The sequence below is a fragment of the Grampus griseus genome (genome assembly GCF_964374135.1).
Source record: "Grampus griseus genome assembly, chromosome: 1".
In the NCBI taxonomy this organism is placed as follows: Eukaryota; Metazoa; Chordata; class Mammalia; order Artiodactyla; family Delphinidae; genus Grampus; species Grampus griseus.
Genome location: NC_139017.1, coordinates 974,558 through 983,960, shown reverse-complemented (window position 1 = coordinate 983,960; position 9,403 = coordinate 974,558). Strand labels below are relative to the sequence as shown.

At 64.3% G+C, this 9,403-nt stretch overlaps 1 protein-coding gene across 2 annotated transcripts in view; it reads right to left on the bottom strand.

The window, feature by feature from the left end:
- Positions 1-1,274: 1,274 nt before the first annotated feature.
- The window catches only part of LMOD1 (leiomodin 1), a 33,296-nt gene continuing 25,167 nt past the window's right edge, over positions 1,275-9,403 (bottom strand). The window contains exons 2-3 of one of the 2 annotated variants that reach the window (XM_082675708.1): positions 3,317-4,780; positions 1,275-2,734 (exon numbers count right to left, since the gene is read on the bottom strand). In XM_082675708.1, coding sequence (XP_082531834.1) covers positions 2,708-2,734; positions 3,317-4,780 — 1,491 coding nt within the window. In that variant the 3' untranslated portion in view covers positions 1,275-2,707. Of the gene's footprint in view, positions 2,735-2,854; positions 4,781-9,403 lie in introns of those variants that run through there. The other variant, XM_082675707.1, reaches the window with a different exon arrangement.

Here is a 9,403-nt window from a genome sequence, read left to right as displayed (position 1 = left end):
AGGCAGACAGGGAGAGGGCTAGGGCCCAGGTACTTGGAATACAGTCAGGCCAGGAGCCAGAGGTCAGCAGGAAAGGGGAGCGCCGGTGGGGCAAGGGGAAAGCTGGAGGGCGGGTGGGATAAAGGAGGGGGTGAGGGCTGCAGAAGGGGGCCGAGGGGTGGGGGGAAGGTGCGTGGCCAGGTAGGGCAGGTAGAGCACGGGCAAGGCGGCTGAGGGGGACCCTCCCCAGGCCAGCAGCCTGTCCCCCTACCCCGCCCTCCCCAGCAGGCAGCTGGCACACGCCTAGCCAGGCTGGGTGATCTTGGTGGGTGACCCGTGTTCGGATCTTATGCTCCTTACAGAAGCCACCTGAGTGGCCTTGGTCCTGACGCCCGGCCTGGGCCTCCTACGACAGGAAGTGGGCCGAATAGCCCTGCAGGCCCGGTGCCTCCAGGGCCTGGGCCCCAGCTTGTACACACAGCCCCCAGGCCCGGCGAGGGGACGGGGAGGGGATGGGGGAGGGGGGCACTTTTCCTGCGGGCAGGGCCTGGGGCCAGAGTCTCAGATGGACCCCTGGACGGGGTGGGGGAGAGAGTGCGGCGGCCGGAGGGCCCTGGGGGAGCCTCCTGGCCCAAGTCGGCAGGAAACCTGGGTTTGAATCCGGATCCATCAGCTGTCAGGTCGTTTGCCCCGCCTTGCAACCCCTCCCCTCAATTCAGCTGATCCCAGAGCACCCGCGCCCCGAGGACTCTCCCGATCGCCCCCCCACACACCCCGACCCCAGGCCTCCCAGCAGTTGGGCCTCGCCAGGTCCAGCTGTCCACCCTCCGGGCTCGGAACGCTGCGCGGCAGAAGGCCCGGAGCCGCGCTGTCCGCCAGGTGGCGCTACGCCCCCACCCCAGGCTCGGAGGAGATGACGTCATCGGCCTGCGGAGGCCACAGCGGAGCGGAGAGGGGGGAGGGGGAGGGCGGTGCCCCTGGCGGCCCAGGAACAGCAGAAGCTGATTTTCTGTCGGCTAATCTTGAGTTAAGTGTGTCACGCCCTAAAGCGACGGGTCCAGCTGGAGCTCTAGGATCTGGACCCTGGCGGGCGGGGTCGCTTAGGCCACCTGAGCCCCTTCACCTGCCCTTGTCGGTGCCGGGAGGGGGCGTCACCAGGAGCAGCTCGGGGCGGAGCTCGGGATCCTGATGAGCTGAGTGGTCGCGGCCCGTGTCACACTCTCTGGGCCAGGCTTTGTCTGCGACGCGGAGGTGACGTTGGTCCGGCTCACAGAGCTGCAGCCTCGGCCCGCAGACTTGCTGCGCTTAGCTTGGGGGCGGCAGTGTGTCCCCCTCCGGCCCGGCCTTGGTTGGGTTTCTGGGGGACAGGCGCGTGGGTGGGGGGAGGGGGCAGGGTGCGCCCTGGGATCTGAGCTCTCTGCTTCCGGGACCAGGCTGCGCTCTGTTTCTGGCCAGACCTAGCTCAGGGGTCCCGCTTCGGCGCAGGGACGCCCCACCTCCGCCCTGCAGACGGCAAGCTGCAAGAAAGCCTACATCCGACCCACACCCAGGTGGCAGTTCCACAGCGACAGGGGTGCAGCTCTTTTAGCCGATCACACCAGAGAGATGCCTTTGCCTTTGCTATATCGGGGATGGAGGGCGTGGGGGCACCCACGGTGCGGGCACTGCTCCCCAGTGGCCTGGGGCTGCTGGGAGGAGATGGCTGGAGCCCGCGGTTAGGAAGAGTCGCAAAGGAGCATCCAGAACGCGCCTAACATAGTCATCCCGGCGCCCTGCGCTGCCCTCTGCCTGCCACCCCGACGGCGGCTCTGCCCAATGACCCCAGGGCCTGGACGGCGGGTCAGCGGGAGCCCCCCCCCCCCCGAGTCTTTCCCTCATGCTCTGCTTTCTGCGGATGGGAGCTTGTGTGTGGCAACCTGGGGAGGCATGGCAGGGAACCTGAGTTTCTGGAGCCCTCCAGGGAGCCCAGGTGAGTATCGGGACCCTCGGGACAGCACAGAGGTGAGCACAGCCAAGCACAGCTAAAGGCTCGTATATATTATCAAAATCTTATGGAAAAACAGATACACAGCTATTTATACAGCAGCAGGTGGGTGTGAGGAAATGTCTGCTTTGGCATCAAACCTTCAGGTCCAGCTGCTGTCTGTCCTCTCCTCATGTCTGGAGCCCACTCCCCCCAGGCTCGCGGCCCCTGCCGTGTCCTCTGATTAGCTGGGAGGGGCTTGGGGGTGTCCTCAGCCCCTCCTCCCTCTTCCCTGGGCCCTTGGCCCTCCAGTCTTCCAGGCTTGCCCCACACAGAGAGCCAGCAGCCCAGCGGCCTTGCCCCAAGGGCTCCTCAGAGGCCTGAATCCTGGCCCTAGCGGGGCAGTGGGGCCGGGCGGGTCACGTGGTCCCTGGGAGACATCGTTCCTGGATCCTAGGACTTTGGCAGCTTGCCAGCCGCATGGGCCCCAGGCGTGCCGTCTTCTCAGTCACGTGCTGAAAGGACTCTTCTTGTCCAGAAACCTCAGCTCCAGGTATGAGACATTTGTGGAGAGCCTCAGAGACAAGAAAAGGAAAGCAAGGAGAGAAGGCATCCTTCCCGGAGCTGGCCCAGGCCTCCAGCTCTCCCACGGCAGGGCAGGGACGTCCAGGGCAGGTCAGCCGGCGTGGCGGGCGGGGTCTGTGCGGCCCTGGGAAGCGGGGCCTGGGCAGGCGTGGCGTCGCGGATGGCGCCTGCAGCCCGGTCCTACTGCAGCAGCTTGGGCACCTCCACCTGTCCGGGCAGAGCAGAGCCGGTTTAGAGGAGGGAACCCAGCGGGGGCCTCTGGAATCCCTCTCACTTCCTTTCCTGCTGGGCTCACAAAGAGATGAAGTGTGGACAGAGGGAGCCCTTCCCCTTTTCTGTGAAAACCGGATGTCATCGAATGACCCTGGAGTTACAGTCGAGGTTGTGCAGTGTCTCAGGAGTGACCGTGTAGGGGTGGGGACAGCCGGGCAGAGGACCGAGACGCTACCACCCAGGGAGGCCGAGCCTTGAGAAGCAGGGTCTCCAGGGACGGAGTGCTTCCCAAAGACCTTTGGGATAAACTGACCTGTAGGACTTGGCTGGTCCTGAGAGGGAATTAGGAAAACAAAGACCATTTGGGTTTGGGGAATGGGGGGAGGGAGGAAGGGCATTTCTGGGAGAAACGGGTTTCACTGCTGGGTGAGGGGCTAAAGGGGGCCACCCCAGAGGAAGGCCAGACTCCGTCGCGGGCAAGGCGGGGCGGCCAGCCTGGGGCAGAGGGCGGTGGGATGAGCCAGCCCCCTCCCGGCCCCGCGCTGCTTGGCGCGGCGGCTGAGCGCACCCACTCACCTTCTTGAGCTGCTTCAGGTTGCTAGAGCGGATGGCGGCCAGCAGCTGGTCCCGGGAGTTCTTCTCCTGGGCGGGGAGGACCTTGTCGCCCATCTTCCGCTGGGTGGCCGGCGAGAGCGAGTTCTTCAGGTTCTCCATGAGGAGCGGCGGGGCCAGGGGCGGCGGCGGGGGCGGGGGCGCGGCCGGGGCGCCCCCTTTCCCCGGGGAGGTCCTGGGAGCGGCCCTGGGGGACGACTGCGGGGAGGGCCTGGGGGAGCCCCGGGTGGGGGCCCCGGCGCGGGGCACCTCCAGCAGCGCCTCGGCCCCGCGGGCCTCCCGCTCCTGCCGGCGCTCCTGCAGCCGCTTCTGCCGCTGCCGGTCCATGTTGCGGCTGAGCAGGCTGGTGACGGTCATGCGGGGCCCGGCCAGCTCGAAGTGGTAGCCCAGCTTGAGCAGCGTGGTGTTCTCCTTGAGCAGCTTGGCCATCTCCATCTCGGTCTTGCCGCCGCAGATGTGGCGCTGATTGTGGAAGCGGAGCTCGGTCAGCGAGCTGTTCTGCAGGAGGGCCCGGAAGATGGCCAGGATGCCCTTGCCGGTGATGCGGTTGGAGTCCAGGTTCAGGCTGGTGATGGTCTTGTTGGCCTTCAGCATGATGGCGATGGCGAACGCCACGTGGTCGTCCGCCCGCGTGTTGGCCAAGGCGAAGACCTTGACGGCCGTGTTGAACTCCAGCGCCTCGGCGAAGCGCACCAGGATCTCGGTGGTGATGCAGTCCGAGTTGTTCACGTTGAGCTCGGTCACCTCCGGGTCGTTGCTCTTCACCCGCTCCAGGGGTTCGTCAAAGACGCTGGGGGCCGCCTCCTCCTCAGCCTGGGTGGGCCCGTCGGCGGGCTCGGTGCGGTCTCCAGGGGCTGATCTCTCTGGCGCCGGGCTCTTGGGCTCTTCGCGGGGGGCCTCTGCACGGCGGGGCTCCTCTTTTCTGGCCTTCTCGTCCTCCGGCCTGGCACCCCTGTCCCTGCTCCCTCTCTCCACCTCCTGGCCCTCCTTCCGGGCGTCCGTGTCCTTCCTCTGCCCCTTCACCTTCTCGGTCCCCTCTCTCTGGCTTGCTTCCTTCTTCTCCTCTACCTTCTTCCCCTCTCCCTTCTTCCCCTTGTCTCCGCTCGCACTGCCCTGCTTCTCCTCGTCCTTCCTGGGGGCTGCCGTCCCCTCCTGCGCCCGCCCCTCCTTCCCGGCCTCCTTCTTGTCCACCGCGGCCCTGACCCGGCCCTTCTCGAGGCCCCTGATGAGCTTCTCCTCCTTGGGCCTCTCTGAGCCTTTGCTTTCAGCTTCGTCCTTGTCTCTTGAGAAGCTTTTCTTCAAACCGCCCCTCTTTGGCTCCTTCCCCAGGTCTGAGTCCCGTCTGGGGCCCAGGGGCTTTTTGCTGGCATCTCTGCCCCTTTCCTCTCCCTTCTTGGCATCTGTCTTGGTCTCCACTTGCTTGTCCTCCTAAGAATTCAGGAAAGAAAAATAAACACGAAGAGCTGGCTACGGAGGCAGAGGAATGAGCCTGGGGACAGCGCGGGGTCACGTATGGAGCCGCCTGGAGCCCCCGGACAGCCTCCGTTGAGGCCGCCGTGCGGGGGCCTGGGGTCACACGCAGAGACCGAGCTGACATCGGACTCACAGAACGTCAGGGTCGTGAGGCCCCGAAGGGAATTCCTGGGCAGCTGTGGCCCTTCCTCCCCAGAGGCTCTCAGACCCTGAAGCGCCCCCCTCTGTCGTGGGTGACCGGGAAGGTGGACCCTGCTGAGCCTCGCTGGACCATCCCTAGAACTGGTCGTGTCTTTGTTTAAAATTTTAGATTTTTGTCCATATTGCGTTCTTCGTGTTAAATTTGATTTTTTACAGTATTCGTTACAACATTAGTTGTCTTGATCTCTGGGCTGCTGGGCTCCCCTTGCTTCCTGTGCTCCGGGCGGGAGCCTCAGGGCCTTGCCCTGGCTCCCAGCAGTAGGTCAGTGATTCTCAGATCCTGGGGTTTTTACCGCCGAGACCTTTTCAGAGGAAACAAAGGTTGGAGGGACCCACAAAGGACTGCTTGTGTTTTATTTCATCAGTTAGGAGTATTTGTAAATTCTGTCTACCATCCTCATCTCGTCGAAATAAGGAGTCAACAATAACGAAGGAAGGTAGACGTAACAGAATAAAGGACATACCTTTGCATCAAATATACGTGGCTTTTTGAAAAGTCCACATGAATTCCCTTATTTTTTAGTAAGCACTTTGCTCAGGCCCAGCCCTCTCTGTGAGGAGCCTGGGACCCGCCAGGTCAGCTGGCCTCGGGAGAGCTGGACCCACGCTGCAGCGGCGGGGGCCGTGGCGAGCATGCTGCGTTGAGCTAGAGGCTGGAGCGTGAATCCCGCACCTTATTCTGAGAGCCACGGGAGCAGCTGAATCGCCTAAGATGAGATATTAGATTTAACCCTGTCCAACTGTGACAGACCCCAGGGCAGCCGGGCCCCCGGGGACGCCCCGACGTCCTTCTGAAGGTTCTTAAAAGGAGGAGGCTGTGGCCCGAGTGGTGGGAGGTGTTCTGTCTCTCAAGAGCCAGGTGGCTGTGGGGACAGAAGCCCACTCGGCCCACGTGGCCCTTCCTCACGTGTGTCCCGGAGGGAGTGGGGTGCCGGTTGGCCCTATGGAAACAGCGTGCACCTGGACCACAAACACGTGCCCTCGGGGACCAGCCCCAGGGCTCATTTAGCTCCGCTGCCAGAATGCCATGAGGCAGCCACGGGGCACGGGGCCTGGTGAGCCAGGGCCTTGCAAGGCACCACTTCCCCCTCCTGCCTCGCAGGCCCAGCTCGGGGCTCGTGGGGCACAGAGCCCTCTCCCACTCACTCCAGCTCCCAGAACCGGGGTGACCCTTCAGAGCACCTTCCAGGGCTGGGCCAGGAGGGGTGGCGACCGTGCCTTGATTCGAAAGGGAGAGAGGAACTTGCAGATACGAGGCCAGCGAGGGGCCCGGTGGCTCAGCCCTTTTAGGACGTTTGTAAGAACCCACCCACCGTCTGGCCAGGGAGCCCCCCTCCCCCCGGGTTCAGAGTGGTTCCATCACAGATGCCGTCCCCTCGAGGAGCTGCGGGGGAGCTGGGGCCGTGGCCCATCCCCCAGACGGAGGTCAGGCGCCCGGCCGTGCCCACGGCACACGGTCCCGCTGCCCTCTGCAGAGCTCCCATGCCGCTCGCAGGCCTGGCTTGGAGGGAAACTGGGGATCCAGAGGGACGATAGCTTAGCCAGCTTCAGCCAGCGTTCGCGAGAACCCGACTTCAGACCTGTCTCACTGGCGCCCCCGTGGGGCGGGGGGGGGGGGATGGGCAAAGGCACCACCCCCTGCTGCCCGCAGAACCTGCACGGCCCGCACCCAGCCTCTCAGGAGGCTGTTTTCCAACATCCTAGCCCTCTCTCTGCCCCCGCGTTGTCTTCACCGGGATTCTCCCCCGACCTCACGCGCTCCCCGCACCGGCTCCTAGTGGGCTGGGCTGGGCCACGTGTCTGCTCTACAGGGGGGGCGCCATCCCTTTAAAAAGAACCTAATGAAAAACAGGCCGGGGGTGGGGGCGTGCGGGGTGGCGCTGAGTAATCATCGTTGCCTCCAAATAGCCAGGAATGAGTGGGGCTGGGGCCGAGAGCTCAGACGTTGCCTTAAAAGGAGAAGCAGCCCAGCGTCGTCCCAGGGCCGGGCTTCCGCGGAGCCGAGCTTCTCGGCACAGAGCACGCTGCCTCCTTGCTTGCGTGACGCGGACGCCAGGCCGACTTCTGCTGCTGGAACTGGGGCTGCATCCTGGTGACCTCTGGGGGTGACTCTGTGTTCCTGTCTCTAGGCACCTCGACGAAGAGGGTTTAGGTCGAGTTGAACTAGGGACCTCCATGGAGCAAAGGTCTGAGGCCTCTGGATGAGACTAAGCAGAGTTACCCTCTTCCTTTGGGAAAAGCTTTCGGGTCAGGGGCGCCCACAGGCGTGGTTAGGGACTTCCTCGTGGACGCAGGGGAGTGGAAAGGGTGACCTTGGAAAATCTCTAAGGACCTGTGACAGTGGCAGGGACCTGCCGTGAGTCCAGGGTCAGGGTCAGGGGAGGAAGCAGCTCCTGGCCCCCAGCTCCTCCAGGCCTTTTGGCCTCATGACTTTGCTCTGTACCTTCACGTGGTCAGGACCCAGGTGACGCGTCTTTGGCGGGTGTGGACGGCAGGATGCAGTGTCTTTCCCCACCTTGGGCCTTGCACCACTTCCCCGGGAAGTCTCGTCTGATTGGACGGGGGACAGCGTTTCCCACTTCCACTGCCAAAGCAGGAGAGGAAAGGAAGTGCGTGCCTGTCAGGAAGTCCCTGAAAATGAGGACCCCCTCCCCGCCTGGTGTGCTGCACTGAGCCCCCGGCCCAGCGGTGCCCTGCGAGCTCACGCTGACTGCCACCGGGTCCCCTCTGTCCTTCCTGTGACCCATCACCTGAGGAAGAGTAATCCTGGCCCAAGGCATCTGCAAGGAGGGGTCGCAGGCCCCCAGAGGGCAGGTGGAGCCTGGGAAACGCCTCAGAAGGGGAGGGAGTGCAGAGCAGACCCGCTAGCCTGGAGGGGGCGGAGCCGAGGGGCGGAGCCAAGGGGCAGGGGTGTGGCCACCGCCTGGAGTTTAGGTGCATTTGCTCCTTCCCCAGGGCGAGAGCAGGGTGATGCCCACCCAGATGGTTCTGTGTCCCCAGGGCTGCGTGGCGAGGCCCCTGAAGGTCTGTGTCCGGTGCATCCGGGCTGCGGGCAGGGACGCGCTGCCAGAACTCTCTCCCCAGACTTCACTGCAGTTCTGGGGGCGCTGACAGCCTCAAGGGTGTGGAGCGGAGCCCCTTAGAAGACAGCATTTCCCCTGGGCCTTGGCCGGGGCTGCTTCTTATTCCTCCCTGGTCAAGGTTCCATTTCCCGGGACAGCATCAGGGGGCGTGTCCTGCTCCCGTGCTCAGAGCGCCCCCCCAAACACCTCTCCTTCCTGTCCTGCACTCCCCACCAGCCCCTCCGTGTCTCACAGCCCAGCTCGCACCCCCTGCTTCTCCCCTGAAGCCGGCTGGCCGAGGGCTGGGGCCCTGGCCCCCACTCTCTCCAGGCACCTGGTGACCTCTGATGTCAGGCACAGCAGCTGTCAGGGCCGTCTGTCTACAAGGGAGGGCAGGGAGGAGACGGCCATGGGCTGGGGGCGCCCGAAGGTGCCCTGGGAGGGCAGCTCCCTTACAGGGCTGGCGGGCGTGAGGGCAGCACAGGGGCAGGGCCAGGGCCAGGGTTCACGGGGGCCTGGAGAGCTCACTCCCTCCAGCCTCCTGCTGCACGGAGGGCCAGCTCTCTCACTGTTTTCCACCAAGAAGAAAGAGTCTAGATTCTCCCAACAAGAAGTTTCAGCAGAGGCCATTGCCTTTGGGGGGAAGCGGTATTCCTGGGGCTGGCAGTCCTGGGAGGGACGGCGGCGCCCGTTTCCCTTGGTGGTTCGCGGGCAGGAGCCCCTACTGAGGCTTAGGCCAGCTCACTGGACTGAGCTGCAGGTCTGTAACAACTGATCATCCCCTAGAAGGCCACCGGTTCCCTCCAGGGCTGCCGGGGAAATTCTGCCTATAGTTGCACGGGCGTTCATTGGCTTGGCAGGCAGCTTGCAGGAAACTGAGACCCAGAGGGTGGCTTGGAGCTGGGGGGGGGGAGGGGGCACCGAAGGAGGGGGCATAGGACTTTGACACCCCTTGGTTAACATTCCCGGAAACATACTTTTTGGGGTGTTCAGGGCTCATACAGACACTCAGCTCCTGCCCATAACTGGTGTCTGGTTAGTGCCCTGAGAACGGGGACTGGGAGTGGAATTCCCATTGCTGGGCTGGGGTCTGGGCCCCTCACTGTGAGGGCAGCACGGTGGCTTCTCGCACTCTCTGAGGCCCAGGACGCTGCTCCCAGCTCTGCAGCTCCCAACACAAGGCCTGCAAGTGGGCAGTGCCTGTTGGGACGATGGCCATGCCAGGCGAGGACACGCTCAGGGCCCTCCGTGCTCCCAGTCTGGAGCCGCATGGGCGGATAGGGTTAGCGCCAGTCCGCACCCGCGAACACAACAA